At 41.5% G+C, this 11,455-nt stretch overlaps 1 protein-coding gene across 1 annotated transcript in view; it reads left to right on the top strand.

The window, feature by feature from the left end:
- LOC122551043 (claudin-10-like) overlaps positions 1 to 11,455 on the top strand; it is a 37,063-nt gene that overhangs the window by 4,418 nt on the left and 21,190 nt on the right. The window contains exons 2-3 of the mRNA XM_043692686.1: positions 1,581 to 1,742; positions 7,508 to 7,589. Coding sequence (XP_043548621.1) covers positions 1,581 to 1,742; positions 7,508 to 7,589 — 244 coding nt within the window. The remainder of the gene's footprint in view (positions 1 to 1,580; positions 1,743 to 7,507; positions 7,590 to 11,455) is intronic.

Here is an 11,455-nt window from a genome sequence, read left to right as displayed (position 1 = left end):
TCTTTCCAAATGCATGTTTATCTTCTCTCTCAGAATCTTCTCAACTAAATTACCTACCACACATGTTTACCTTACTGATCAATAGTTCCTAGGATTTTCTTTGCAGCCCTTCTTGAGTAAGGGCACAATATTCACTATCCTCCAGTCTTCTGGGACCTCATCTATGGCTAATGATGATGCAGAAATATCAGCCAGGGCCCTGCAAGTTCTTCGTGTGCCTCTCGCAGTGTTCTTGGATACATCTGGTAAGAACCAGGAGATTTATCCACCTTCATGCATTCTAATATGTTCAACACATCCTCTACTGAAGTAGGGACTGTCCCCAAGATATCAGCACTAACTTCCTCAAGTTCCCCAAGTGTCCATGTCTTTCTCACCTATAGACATTCATTTAGTATATAATACTACTATCGAATGTTCACTTCTGATTTCTGCAAGATAGGCAGTGGCCAAATGCCCTTGCTACCAGTATACATTTGCAAATTGTAGAGCTCTTGTCATACAGTGGCAGTGTCTCTATCTCTGGGCCAGAAGGCCTGAATTTAAGTCCTTTTGTTCTGAAGATGTGTCATACCATATCTAAGCAAATTGATTATACCAATCTACAGCTGTAAATTAGTTATTTTGCATAATCTTAGTCTATTGTAATTTCATATTAACCTCTCCACAAGGATATAAATATTCTATCACCGATTAAAAATCAGTCAATTTCAGTCTTGAATATACTATACGATCCAGTTGGTCTCTGTTGTAAATAATTCCACAAATTGACTACTCTCTGAGAGAAGAAATTCCTCCATATCTCTGTTTCAAATGTGAGAACCCTGATTCTGACATTAAGCCCTCAGGTCCTAGATGCTCCCTCAAGTGGAAGCAATCTTTCCTCATTTACCCTGTCAAATCCCCTAAGAACTTTGTATGTTTTAACTAAAGTTGCCTGTATTTCTATTAAACTGCAATGAGTACAAGTCCACCCCACTCAACCTCTTCTCCTAAGACAATCCTTCTGTGCCTGTAATCAGCCCTGTAAACCTCTTCTGAAGTGTTCCACTCCCAGTATATGTTTTAGATAAAGGGCCCAAAACTGTTTACATTATTCCAGCAGTAGACTGACAACTGTCTTGTTTAGTTTTAGTAAGACTTTGTACTTTTATACTCAATTCCCTTTGAATTAAAAACAAACATACCATTTGCTTACCCTATTACCTGCTGAATGTGTATGCTAGCACTTCGTGATTCATTGTCAATGACTTCCAAATCCTTCTGAGATGTAGTTTTCTTCAGTCGTTTTCTGATTAAACAATATTCAGCTCCTCTAATCTTCCTGCCAAACTGAATAACTTCACTTGTTTCTTTGTCATCTGAAAACTTCATTTTCCTCATCCAAGTCTATGTAAATTCTAAATATATATCCCTACAGGAAGTACATCAATAAAAAAGGCTGACTTGTCCTTACATTTAAGAAAAAAAGACCTTTCACCTCGCTCTAATCCTTATTTCTAAAGTAGTAAGTAGCAATAACAGCTAATGCCCCACTAAATTTTGAAATGATGCTAATGCTTAGTTTCTTTCTCTTTCAGCATACATACAGGTCTGTAGAGGTCTCATGATTACTGCTGTTTGTCTAGGATTTTTTGGTTTCATAATTTCATTGGTGGGGATGAAATGTACAAGAATTGGAGGCTCAGAAAGGATGAAAGGAAGAATTGCTGTATGTGCAGGAGTTCTTTTCATTTTCTCTGGTAAGGATGATCACAGGTGTGTAAGAAGATTATATCCAATTCTCCGCGGGTTTCAGTTCACATTGTACTTGGAAAACAATTTTTAAAAAATACTATTTATTACACATTCCCATGTACTATTGAGAAGATAATGAAAGGCCGTTTTTTTTTTAATGATGTCCTAAGTAGATCTGGCAGCATCTGTAGAGAGAGGAACACAATTAACAAATTAGTTCTTTGAATGTTTATCTAAACAGTTACTTCTTGAACATATACAGTTAAATATTAAGTGAGGAAATTGTCCTCCAGGTTATCCTGCTCCTCCACAAGCTTTGTTATAATAATATTCCACTAAGAGTTTCCAGTCACATAAATTGAAGTTGATGACATTGTGTTGCTGAGTCATTTGGTAACCAGTAAAGGCACCAGAAGATGATAGGGCTTCCATATCAACAGAAAATAGTAAGAAATAATTACTGAAAACAAGCTCTGTAGTTCTGAGCATTTCCCTTGATAAAGATAGGTGTTTTATCTGAACACAAAAAGAATCTGCAACAAGGTAGATTAACTAATGGCATCAATAGAGATAAATGGTTTTGCTTTAATTACAATTACACAGAACATAGTTGCAAACAGAACAAGGTTAAAAAGGACAGACAGATTGGCACAGGAGGAAGGGTAGCTCTTGAGTAAAAGATAACACAAGAACATTAGAGAGAAAGGATTTGATCTCATGAAACAGAATGAATAAGTTAGACAGATCAAATTGACAAGAGTGGTTTAGAAGAATGCTTTTGTGACAACTTCCTGGAACAATACACTGAGCAAATGTTATGGGTAGCGCGGTGGCTCAGTGATTAGCACTGCTGCCTCACAGCATCAGGGACCTAGGTTCGATTCTCACCTCGGTTGACTGTCTGTGTGGAGTTTGCACACAGACAGTCCAGTGTCTGCATGGATTTCATCCGGGTGCTCTGGTTTCCTCCCATAATCCAAGGATGTGCTAGTCAGGTGAATTGGCCATGCTAAATTTCCCACAGTGTTAAGTGCATTAGTCAGGGGTAAATGTAGAGGAATGGGTCTGGGTGGGTTACTCTCCAGAGGGTTGGTGTGGAAATGTTGGGCTGAAGGGCCTATTTCCATACTGTAGGGAATCTAATCTTATCTTTTGCATAGTGCCTTAATCAAATGCCTCTGCTGATTTCCCTTCATCTGTCTTATTGGTTACATTCTCAAAAACTAATCAATTTGTTCAACAAGATTTCACTTTGGAAAAGCCTTATTGACTTGTTCTACTCATGTTCTTTTTGCCTTGGTGCATTGCCAAGACTTTTCAGTAATAGATTTCAACATTTTTCCAAATGCTGATGTTCAGCAAGCAAGCCTTTAGTGCTTTGTTTTCTCTTCCCTTCCCTTTAGCTATCTGTTTCAGAATCCCGGAGTGCAGACCTTTTGATGAATGTTATTTCCTTCTGTACTTTTTCACAGTCTATATTGATTGCCTTAATTTCCTCACTCTTTCTAGCCCCTAAGTTACTTGCAACTTCTGTCTTGTATTAAGAATCAGATGCAAAATATCTATTCAATGTTTGTTATTTCCTCATTCCCCATGATAATTTCTCCTGTACCTACATGTAAGGGACAAACATTTACTTTAGCTATTTCTATTTTACATTTTTATAAAAACTCTTGTAATGATTGTAATATTATTGACTCTTCTACTTTTTTTCAACTAAAATATTCTTAACTTCATGAGTTTTTGTTTGTTAATGGAAAGTACTTTCTGTTCAACATTTTGAATGATTTCTTTAAATACGTCTGACTATCCATTTAACACCAGACCTTTTAGCATTCTTACTCCATCAACCTTGGTCTGTTCTCCCCTTATATCTGTAATTGGCTTTGTTGAAGTTGGCGATTCCTCATTGTAATTACAGTATGTCACTTTCAAACTTCACAAGGAATTCAATGATGTTTTGATCACTATTTCCTTCTATAGATTTCACTAATTAACTCAGCTTCATTGCACAGTACTAAATTGGAGATTGCTTTAATCCTAGTTGTTTGATTAGATTCCCTACAGTTTGGAAACAGGCCCCTTCAGCCCAACTAATCAACACTGACCCTCTGAAGGGTCACTCTAGTACGTTGGATGGATCAGTTTTTGTCCAATGTGTACAGGAGGGTTTCCTGACACAGTATGTCGAAGGGCTGACAAGAGGGGAGGCCACACTGGATCTGGTACTTTGTAATGAAACAGGTCAGGTGTTTGATTTAGTTGTAGGTGAGCACTTTGGAGACAGTGACCATAATTCGGTTTCATTTAGTTTAGCGATGGAAAGGGATAGGTACATTCCACAGGGCAAGAGTTATATATGGTGGAAGAGCAATTATAATGCAATTAGGCAAGACTTAGAATGCATAGAATGGATCACAAAATGCAGGGGATGCAGACAATGGAAATGTGGAGCTCGTTTAAGGAATAGATATTGCGTGTCCTTGATAGGAATGTCCCTGTCAGGACCAATGGTTTACTAAAGAAATTGCATCTCTTGTTAAGTGGAAGAGAGAGGCTAATGTGACGTTGTGACGAGATGGTTCAGATAAGGCGATGGAGAATTACAGCTTAGTTAGGAAGGATTTAAAGCCTTAAAGAGAGAGTTAAGAAGAGCAAGGAGGGGACATGAGCAGTCTTTAGCAGGTAGAATAAAGGAGAACCCTAAAGCTTTCTATATGTATGTGAGGAATAAGAGGATGGCGAGAGTAGGAATAGGGCCAGTCAAAGTGGGAAGTTGTGGACTCTGTGGAGTTTGGAGAGGTGCTAAATGAATATTTCTCATCTGTTTTCACTCAAGAAAAGGAGAATATTGTAGAGGAGAAGACTGAGATACAGGCTATTAGAATAGAAAGGATTGAGGTTAGTAAGGAGAAGATGTTATCAATTCAAGAATGTGTGAAAGTAGATAAGTCCCCTGGGCCAGATGGGATTTCTCTGAGGATTCTCTGGGAAACTAGAAAGGAGATGGTGGAGCCTTTGGCTTTGATCTTTAAGTCATCATTGTCTACAGATTTAGTACCAGAGAACTGGAGGATTGCAAATGTTGTGCCCTTTTTCAAGAAAGGCAGCAGAGATGACACAGGTAATTATAGACCAGTGAGTTGTAGGAAAAGTTTTGGAAAGGATTATAAAAGTTAGGATTTATAATCATCTAGCAAGCAACAGTTTGGTAGGAGATAATCAACATGCTTTCGTCAAAGGCAGGTCATGTCTCACAAACCTCATTGCATTTTTTGAGAAGATGACCAAGCATGTGGATGAAGGTAGGGCAGTTGATGTGGTGCACATGGACTTCAATAAAACCTTTGATAAAGTTCCACAATGTAGACTATTGGAGAAAATGCAGAGGCATGGGATTGAGGGTGCTTTCGCAGTTTGGATTAGAAACTGGTTTTCTATGAGAAGGCAACGAGTGATGGTTGATGGAAAATATTCAGCTTGGAGTTCAATTACTAGTGGTATGCCACAAGGTTCTGTTTTGGGACCAATGCTGTTTGTTATTTTTATAAATGACATAGATGCAGTCATAGGTGGATGGGTTAGTAAATTTGCAGATGACACTAAAGTTGGTGGAGTGGTGGCAGTGTGGAAGAATGCTTCAGGTTGCAGGGGGACTTGGATAAACTGCAGAATTGGGCTGAGAGGTGGCAAATGGAGTTCAATGCAGATAAATATGAGGTGATTCACCTTGTTAAGAATAACAGGAAGGCAGAATAGTGGGTCAATGGAAAGATTCTTGGTAGTGTGGATGTGCAGAAGGATCTTGGTGTCCATGTGTATAGATCCCTAAAAGTTGCCACCTAGGTTGATGGTGCTGTTAAGAAGGCATACTGTGTTAGGTTTTATTGGTAGAGGGATTGAATTCTGGAGCCGTGATGTCATGCTGCAACTATGCGAAATGCCAGTGCAGCCTCGCTTGGAATATTGTGTACAGTTCTGGTCCCCCCATTACAGGAAGGATGTGGAAGCATTGGAAAACGTGCAGAGTAGATTTTTCAGGATGTTGGCATGGTCTGAAGCAAAGCTCTTATGAGGAAGGCTGAGGGACTTGGGTCTGTCCTCATTGGAAAGAAGATGGCTAAGAGGAAACTTGATAGAGACATACAAAATGATCAGAGGATTAGATAGGGTGCACAGTGAAAGTATTTTTCCGAGGATGATGACGTAAGCTTGTATGATGGGGCATAGCTGCAAATTGAGGGGTGATAGATTTAAGATAGATGTCAGAGGCAGGTTCTTTAATCAGAGCGTGGAATATCCTGCCTGCCAATATAGTTAACTCAGCCACATTAGAGGCATTTAAACAGTCCTTGGATAAGCATATGGATGATGATGAGATAATGGAGGGGGATGGGCTGAGATTAGTTCACAGGTTGGCACAACATCAAGGGCCGAAGAGTCTGTTCTGCACTGTATTGTTCTATGTTCTATGTTCTAAACCTCGATAAGGCCACCCCTTAAATTCCGACACTCCAGTGAAAAAGGTCCTTTTAGACTATCCAGTTTATTTTTATAATTCAGATCCTCCATTCCCAGCAACATCCTGGTAAATCTTTTCTGAACCTTTTCCAGTTTAAAAAGTATCTTTCCTATAGCAGGGTGACCAGAACTGCACACAAGAGAGGTCTCACCAATGTCCTGTACAATCTCAACATGATGTCCCAACTCAAATACTGAAAGGTCTGATCCATTAAGACAAGCATACTAAACACCTTCTTAACTAATCTGTCTACCTGTGACATAAATTTCAAAGAATTATGTACCTGAACCCCTGAGTCTTTCTGTTCTACAACATTACCCAGGGCCCTGATCTTTCTATCTTTATGGATGACTTTGAGTGAGACCACACCTGCAATATTGTTTACAGTTTTGGATTCCATATTTAGGGAAGAATATTATTGCATTGGAGATTTTCAGTGAAGGTTTATAAATTAGCACCTGGGATGATGGGGTTGTCCTATGAAACTGAGTAAACTGGAATTCAGAAAATGAAAGATGTTTTCATTGAAATGTACAAGATTCTGAAGGGTAAACACTGAGATTATTTCTGCTCACTGGGGAATATAGAACACAGGGTCAAGGGTGATCATTTATAACTGAGTTAAAAAATTACACAGATATATATATGAATTATTGAAATTGTCTAATCCTGGGATAGAGTGATTCTTGATCCCTCAGGGAATACAAGGACATGGGGAGTGATTGGGAAAGTTGAGCTGAAGCCCAAGATCAGCCATGATTATATTAAATGGTTGAGTAAGTTTGATGGGTGATGTCATCTACTGTTCTTATTTGTTGTCTTGTATTTTTGTCAAGTTCTCTTTTGTATTTTAATGCCATCGTGTTCCCCTCGATAGATGGTTTTACATTGAATCAGATATTCTAACTTATGCAACACATTTAGACTTCACAAGGCTCAATAAAACATTTTCAGTCCGAACGTTTGAGAGCATGTACCATTCTTTGGCCTGTTTATAAGTTCACTGCAAAGAATGCAGTGCTATTTTGGTTTTGCAATTATTGGTAAGTGCAGTGCCAAAGTTTACCTAAGGTCGGTGAGCGCATGTGAGTGTAATAGTGGTCATTCACTGCTGATTGCTATATTTGGGCCAATATTTCATGATTATTAAATCTTCAATTCAGCTTCATTATTTTTTCAGTGGGATACTATTTGACAGTTCTGTAATTAATTATTCTACTTGGACTAATGTAGATCTATTCCCTACAGGATTGACATCCATAATTGCTTTTTCTTGGTATGCAAATCGAATTACTGCAGAATTCTATGATCCCATGATTATAGAACAAAAGTAAGTTTGCATCACAGCCCCAGTTTCATTTTCTATGAAACTGCTACATCTAATGACAGAAAAATGACACAAAGATCACCTCCAAACTCTTTAAGTGCACTCTCAAATGAAACTTTTAGCCACATGGTACAGACTTCAGAACAACATTCTAAAGATCTATTAATTTAAATTATTAGCTTTGAAATTGAATATTTATTTTCATTGTTAAATTGAATAATGGCTGAGACCAACTGTTTCCTTAATTTGATTTATCTAAATTTGCTTTCAATGTTGATATAGATGTGGAATTGGTATGAAACAATAGCAAACTTTATGATCTGTAAATGTGGCTTGTATTATTACTATTATTTGTTATTAAGAATGGTTGCTTCATGTCCAGAGGTATTGTTGAATCTTTCATTAATTTGCTGATGGATTTTGAAGATCTGCCACTACCTCCAGTTACTTTGTGATTTGTGATTTACAAAGAACAATACAGCACAGGATCAGGCCCTTCGGCCCTCCAAGCCTGTGCTGACACATTTTGCCCTTCCACACTAAAACAGTCTTTACTTTTAGGACCTAGATTCCTCTTTTTCCTTCCAGTTCATGTGTTCATCCAAATGTTTCTTGAATGCTGCTACTGTCTGCTTCCACCACCTCCTCTGCCAATGCATTCCACACACTCACCACCATTTGAGTGAAAAACATGCCTTGCACATCTCTTTTAAACTGCCTCTCCGCACTTTGAGGACTGACGATTTCTTTTTCTGGGGTGGGGGGAGAGGTTTGGAGAAATTGAGGTAGCCAATGTCACGTCAGCAGTCTGCAATGAAGAGATCTAGGGAGGGTACAAGGCCAGCGGGGAGGGGTGACCAAGTGGAGAAGGAAGTTTGAGGTGGCAGAAGAGTTCCACATCACTACTGCTGACCTGCAGCCAGCCAGCACACCAGCTCTTCCTCCTCACCCATCCATCCCCACAATGCACCCTACCCCTCCCCTTTCACCTCATACCACCCTGCACCCCTTCCCAAACCCCCACACCACTCCCCAGCCCTAACCCCCCATTCTCGTTTCTCTCCCACACCCACTCCCCCCACCTCAGCACGTCCACCACCCACCCACCACATGCCATCACCCTTCCCCCTCCTTCAGCCAACTCACGACCTCCACAAAACCTCCCACTAAGCCTTGCCACATATTCATTATTCCCCTATCCCTGAGCTTGAACTCTCTGAGGTTGAACAGTCTGTCCTTCGAAAGGAGCTCATATTTGTACTCCTCTGTCCCCATCACAACAACGTCCATACCCGCCAAGGCATGGAGCTCTTCTTCCACCACCTCTGTCTCCGTGCTTTCTTCTTTGACAAAAACTCCCAGTCACCTGCCAAGGACCCCTTCTCTCACATCCAACCTTCCTCTTCCACTTGGTCACCCCGCACCCACCTTGTATCCGCCCTCGACGTCTTCATTGCACACTGCCAATATGACATCGACCGCTTCAATGTCTCCGCCTCCCTCACTCACTCCAACCTCACGGATCACTCTGCAACAATCCCTGGTTCAGATTAGAGTGGTGCTGGAAAAGCACAGCAGGTCAGGCAGCATCCGAGGAGCAGGAAAATCGACGTTTTGGGCAAAAGCCCTTCATCAGGAATGAAGGCAGGGAGCCTCCGGGGTGGAGAGATAAATGGGAGGGGGTTAGGGCTGGGGAGAAGGTAGCCAAGAGTATAATAGGTGGATGGAGGTGGGGATGAAGGTGATAAGTCAGAGAGGAGGGTGGAGCGGGATAGATGGGAAGGAAGATTGCCAGGTAGGACAGGTCATGAGGATGGTGCTAAGCTGAAAAGTTGGCGAGTCTGTTTCAGGACATGGTCGAAGAGCTTCAGGGCAGAGGAGATGTCCTGGGGGTTGCAGTGAGAGAGAGACTCACTGAGATTATTGTAGAGAGAGGAGGAGAACTTCTTCAAGGTAGGCATCCCTCTCTCTCACTGCAACCCCCAGGTCATCTCGTCTGCTCTGAAGCTCTTCAACCATGTTCTGAAACACACTTCCAGCTCAGCACAATCCTCTTGACCTGTCCTACCTGCCAATCTTCCTTCTCATCTATCCGCTCCACCCTCCTCTCTGACCTATCACCTTCATCCCCACCTCCATCCACCTATTGTACTCCCCAGCCCCACCCCCTCCCATTTATCTCTCCACCCCGGAGGCTCTCTGCCTTCATTCCTGATGAAGGGTTTTTGCCTGAAATGTCAATTTTCTTGTTCCTCGGATGCTGCCTGACCTGCTGTGCTTTTCCAGCGCCAGTCTAATCTAGACTCTGATCTCCAGAATCTGCAGTCCTCACTTTTGCCTAACAATTCCTGGTTCACCATCAAACCCACTGAAAAAGGCAGGGCAATAGTGGTCTGGACAACGGACCTCTATGTCGCAGAGACCAACTCTCTGACACCATGCCTTGCCCACAACCCCAACGCGACCCATCAGGCCAAAATCACTCGCACTGTCCGTGCCCTCATTGCCTCTGGTGATCTTCCCTCCACTGCCTCCAACTTCACTGTCTCCCAGCTCCGTACTGCCTGGCTCTACCTGCTCCTCAAGATCCACAAGCCCAACTACCCCGGCTGACCCATCGTCCCGACATGCTCTGGCCCCACCGAATTCATTTCGTCCCACCTCGCCCTGTGGTTCAGGCATTTCCCACCTACATCCGCGACACCAACCACGCCCTCCATCTCTTCAGTAACTTCCAGTTCCCTGGCCCACAGCACTTTCTCTTCACTATAGACGTGCAGTCCTTATACACGTTCATACCCAACAAGGATTGCCTCCAGGCCTCAACAGACCAATCCAGTCCCCCTCCACTGATACCCTCCTCCACCTCGCCGAACTGGTCCTCACCCTCAACAACTTTTCCTTTAACTCCTCCTATTTCCTCCAAATCAAGGGAGTGGCCATGGGCACCTGGGTGGGCCCCAGCTATGCCTGCCTCTCAGTCAGGCATGTTGAACAGTCCTTCTTCAGAACCTACACAGGCACTGTGCCCTAACGCTTCTGCTGTTTCGTAGATGACTGCATCAGTGCAGCATCCTGCACCCAGGCTGAACTGGAGCAGTTCATTGACTCCACCAACGTACACCCCAGCCTCAAATTTACTTGGTCTATCTCAGACACCTCCCTCCCCTTTCCATTTCCATTTCCATTTCCGGTGACAGTCTTGTTACGACACGGGGTAAAACCTTCTGCTAATTTAAACCAGCAACACAGGAAAGATTCACCCTGTGCTGTAATCTGTTAAAAGTTAAGAGGCAAAGAACTATCTCAAAAGTCACTATTTAAAGTAAAAATTAACAACTTTATTTTTTTAAGTCTAACACAGAATATTAACTAACAACAATTTACTTCACCTTTCTCTTAAGCCTATCTTTTACCTCCTCCTCTACATTACTAGTCCGATAAAAAATCCCAATTATGACTTACAACAAAAATACCCACGTTTCAAAACCAATCAGCTTTGCCGAGTTTCAACTGTAGGATTTTCTGTCTTCTTTTCTTTCTTTGAAATCCTGCTTCACAGGTCTTTGATGGAGAGAGTTAAAAATCACACAACACCAGGTTATAGTCCAACAGGTTTAATTGGAAGCACACTAGCTTTCGGAGCGACGCTCCTTCATCAGGTGATAATGGAGGGCTCAATCCTAACACAGAATTTATAGCAAGAATTTACAGTGTGATGTAACTAAAATTATACATTGAAAAATTGATTGTCTGTTAAGCCTTTCATCTGTTAGAATACAGTGATAGTTTCACTTCTTTCACTTCTTTCTTTTACACATGAAAGAAGTGAAACTACCACTGTATTCCAACAGATGAAAGGCTTAACA

Source organism: Chiloscyllium plagiosum, chromosome 6 (assembly GCF_004010195.1).
Source record: "Chiloscyllium plagiosum isolate BGI_BamShark_2017 chromosome 6, ASM401019v2, whole genome shotgun sequence".
Lineage (NCBI taxonomy): Eukaryota > Metazoa > Chordata > Chondrichthyes > Orectolobiformes > Hemiscylliidae > Chiloscyllium > Chiloscyllium plagiosum.
Note: the sequence above shows the minus strand (reverse complement) of the source record. Positions and strands in the feature narration are given on the sequence as shown.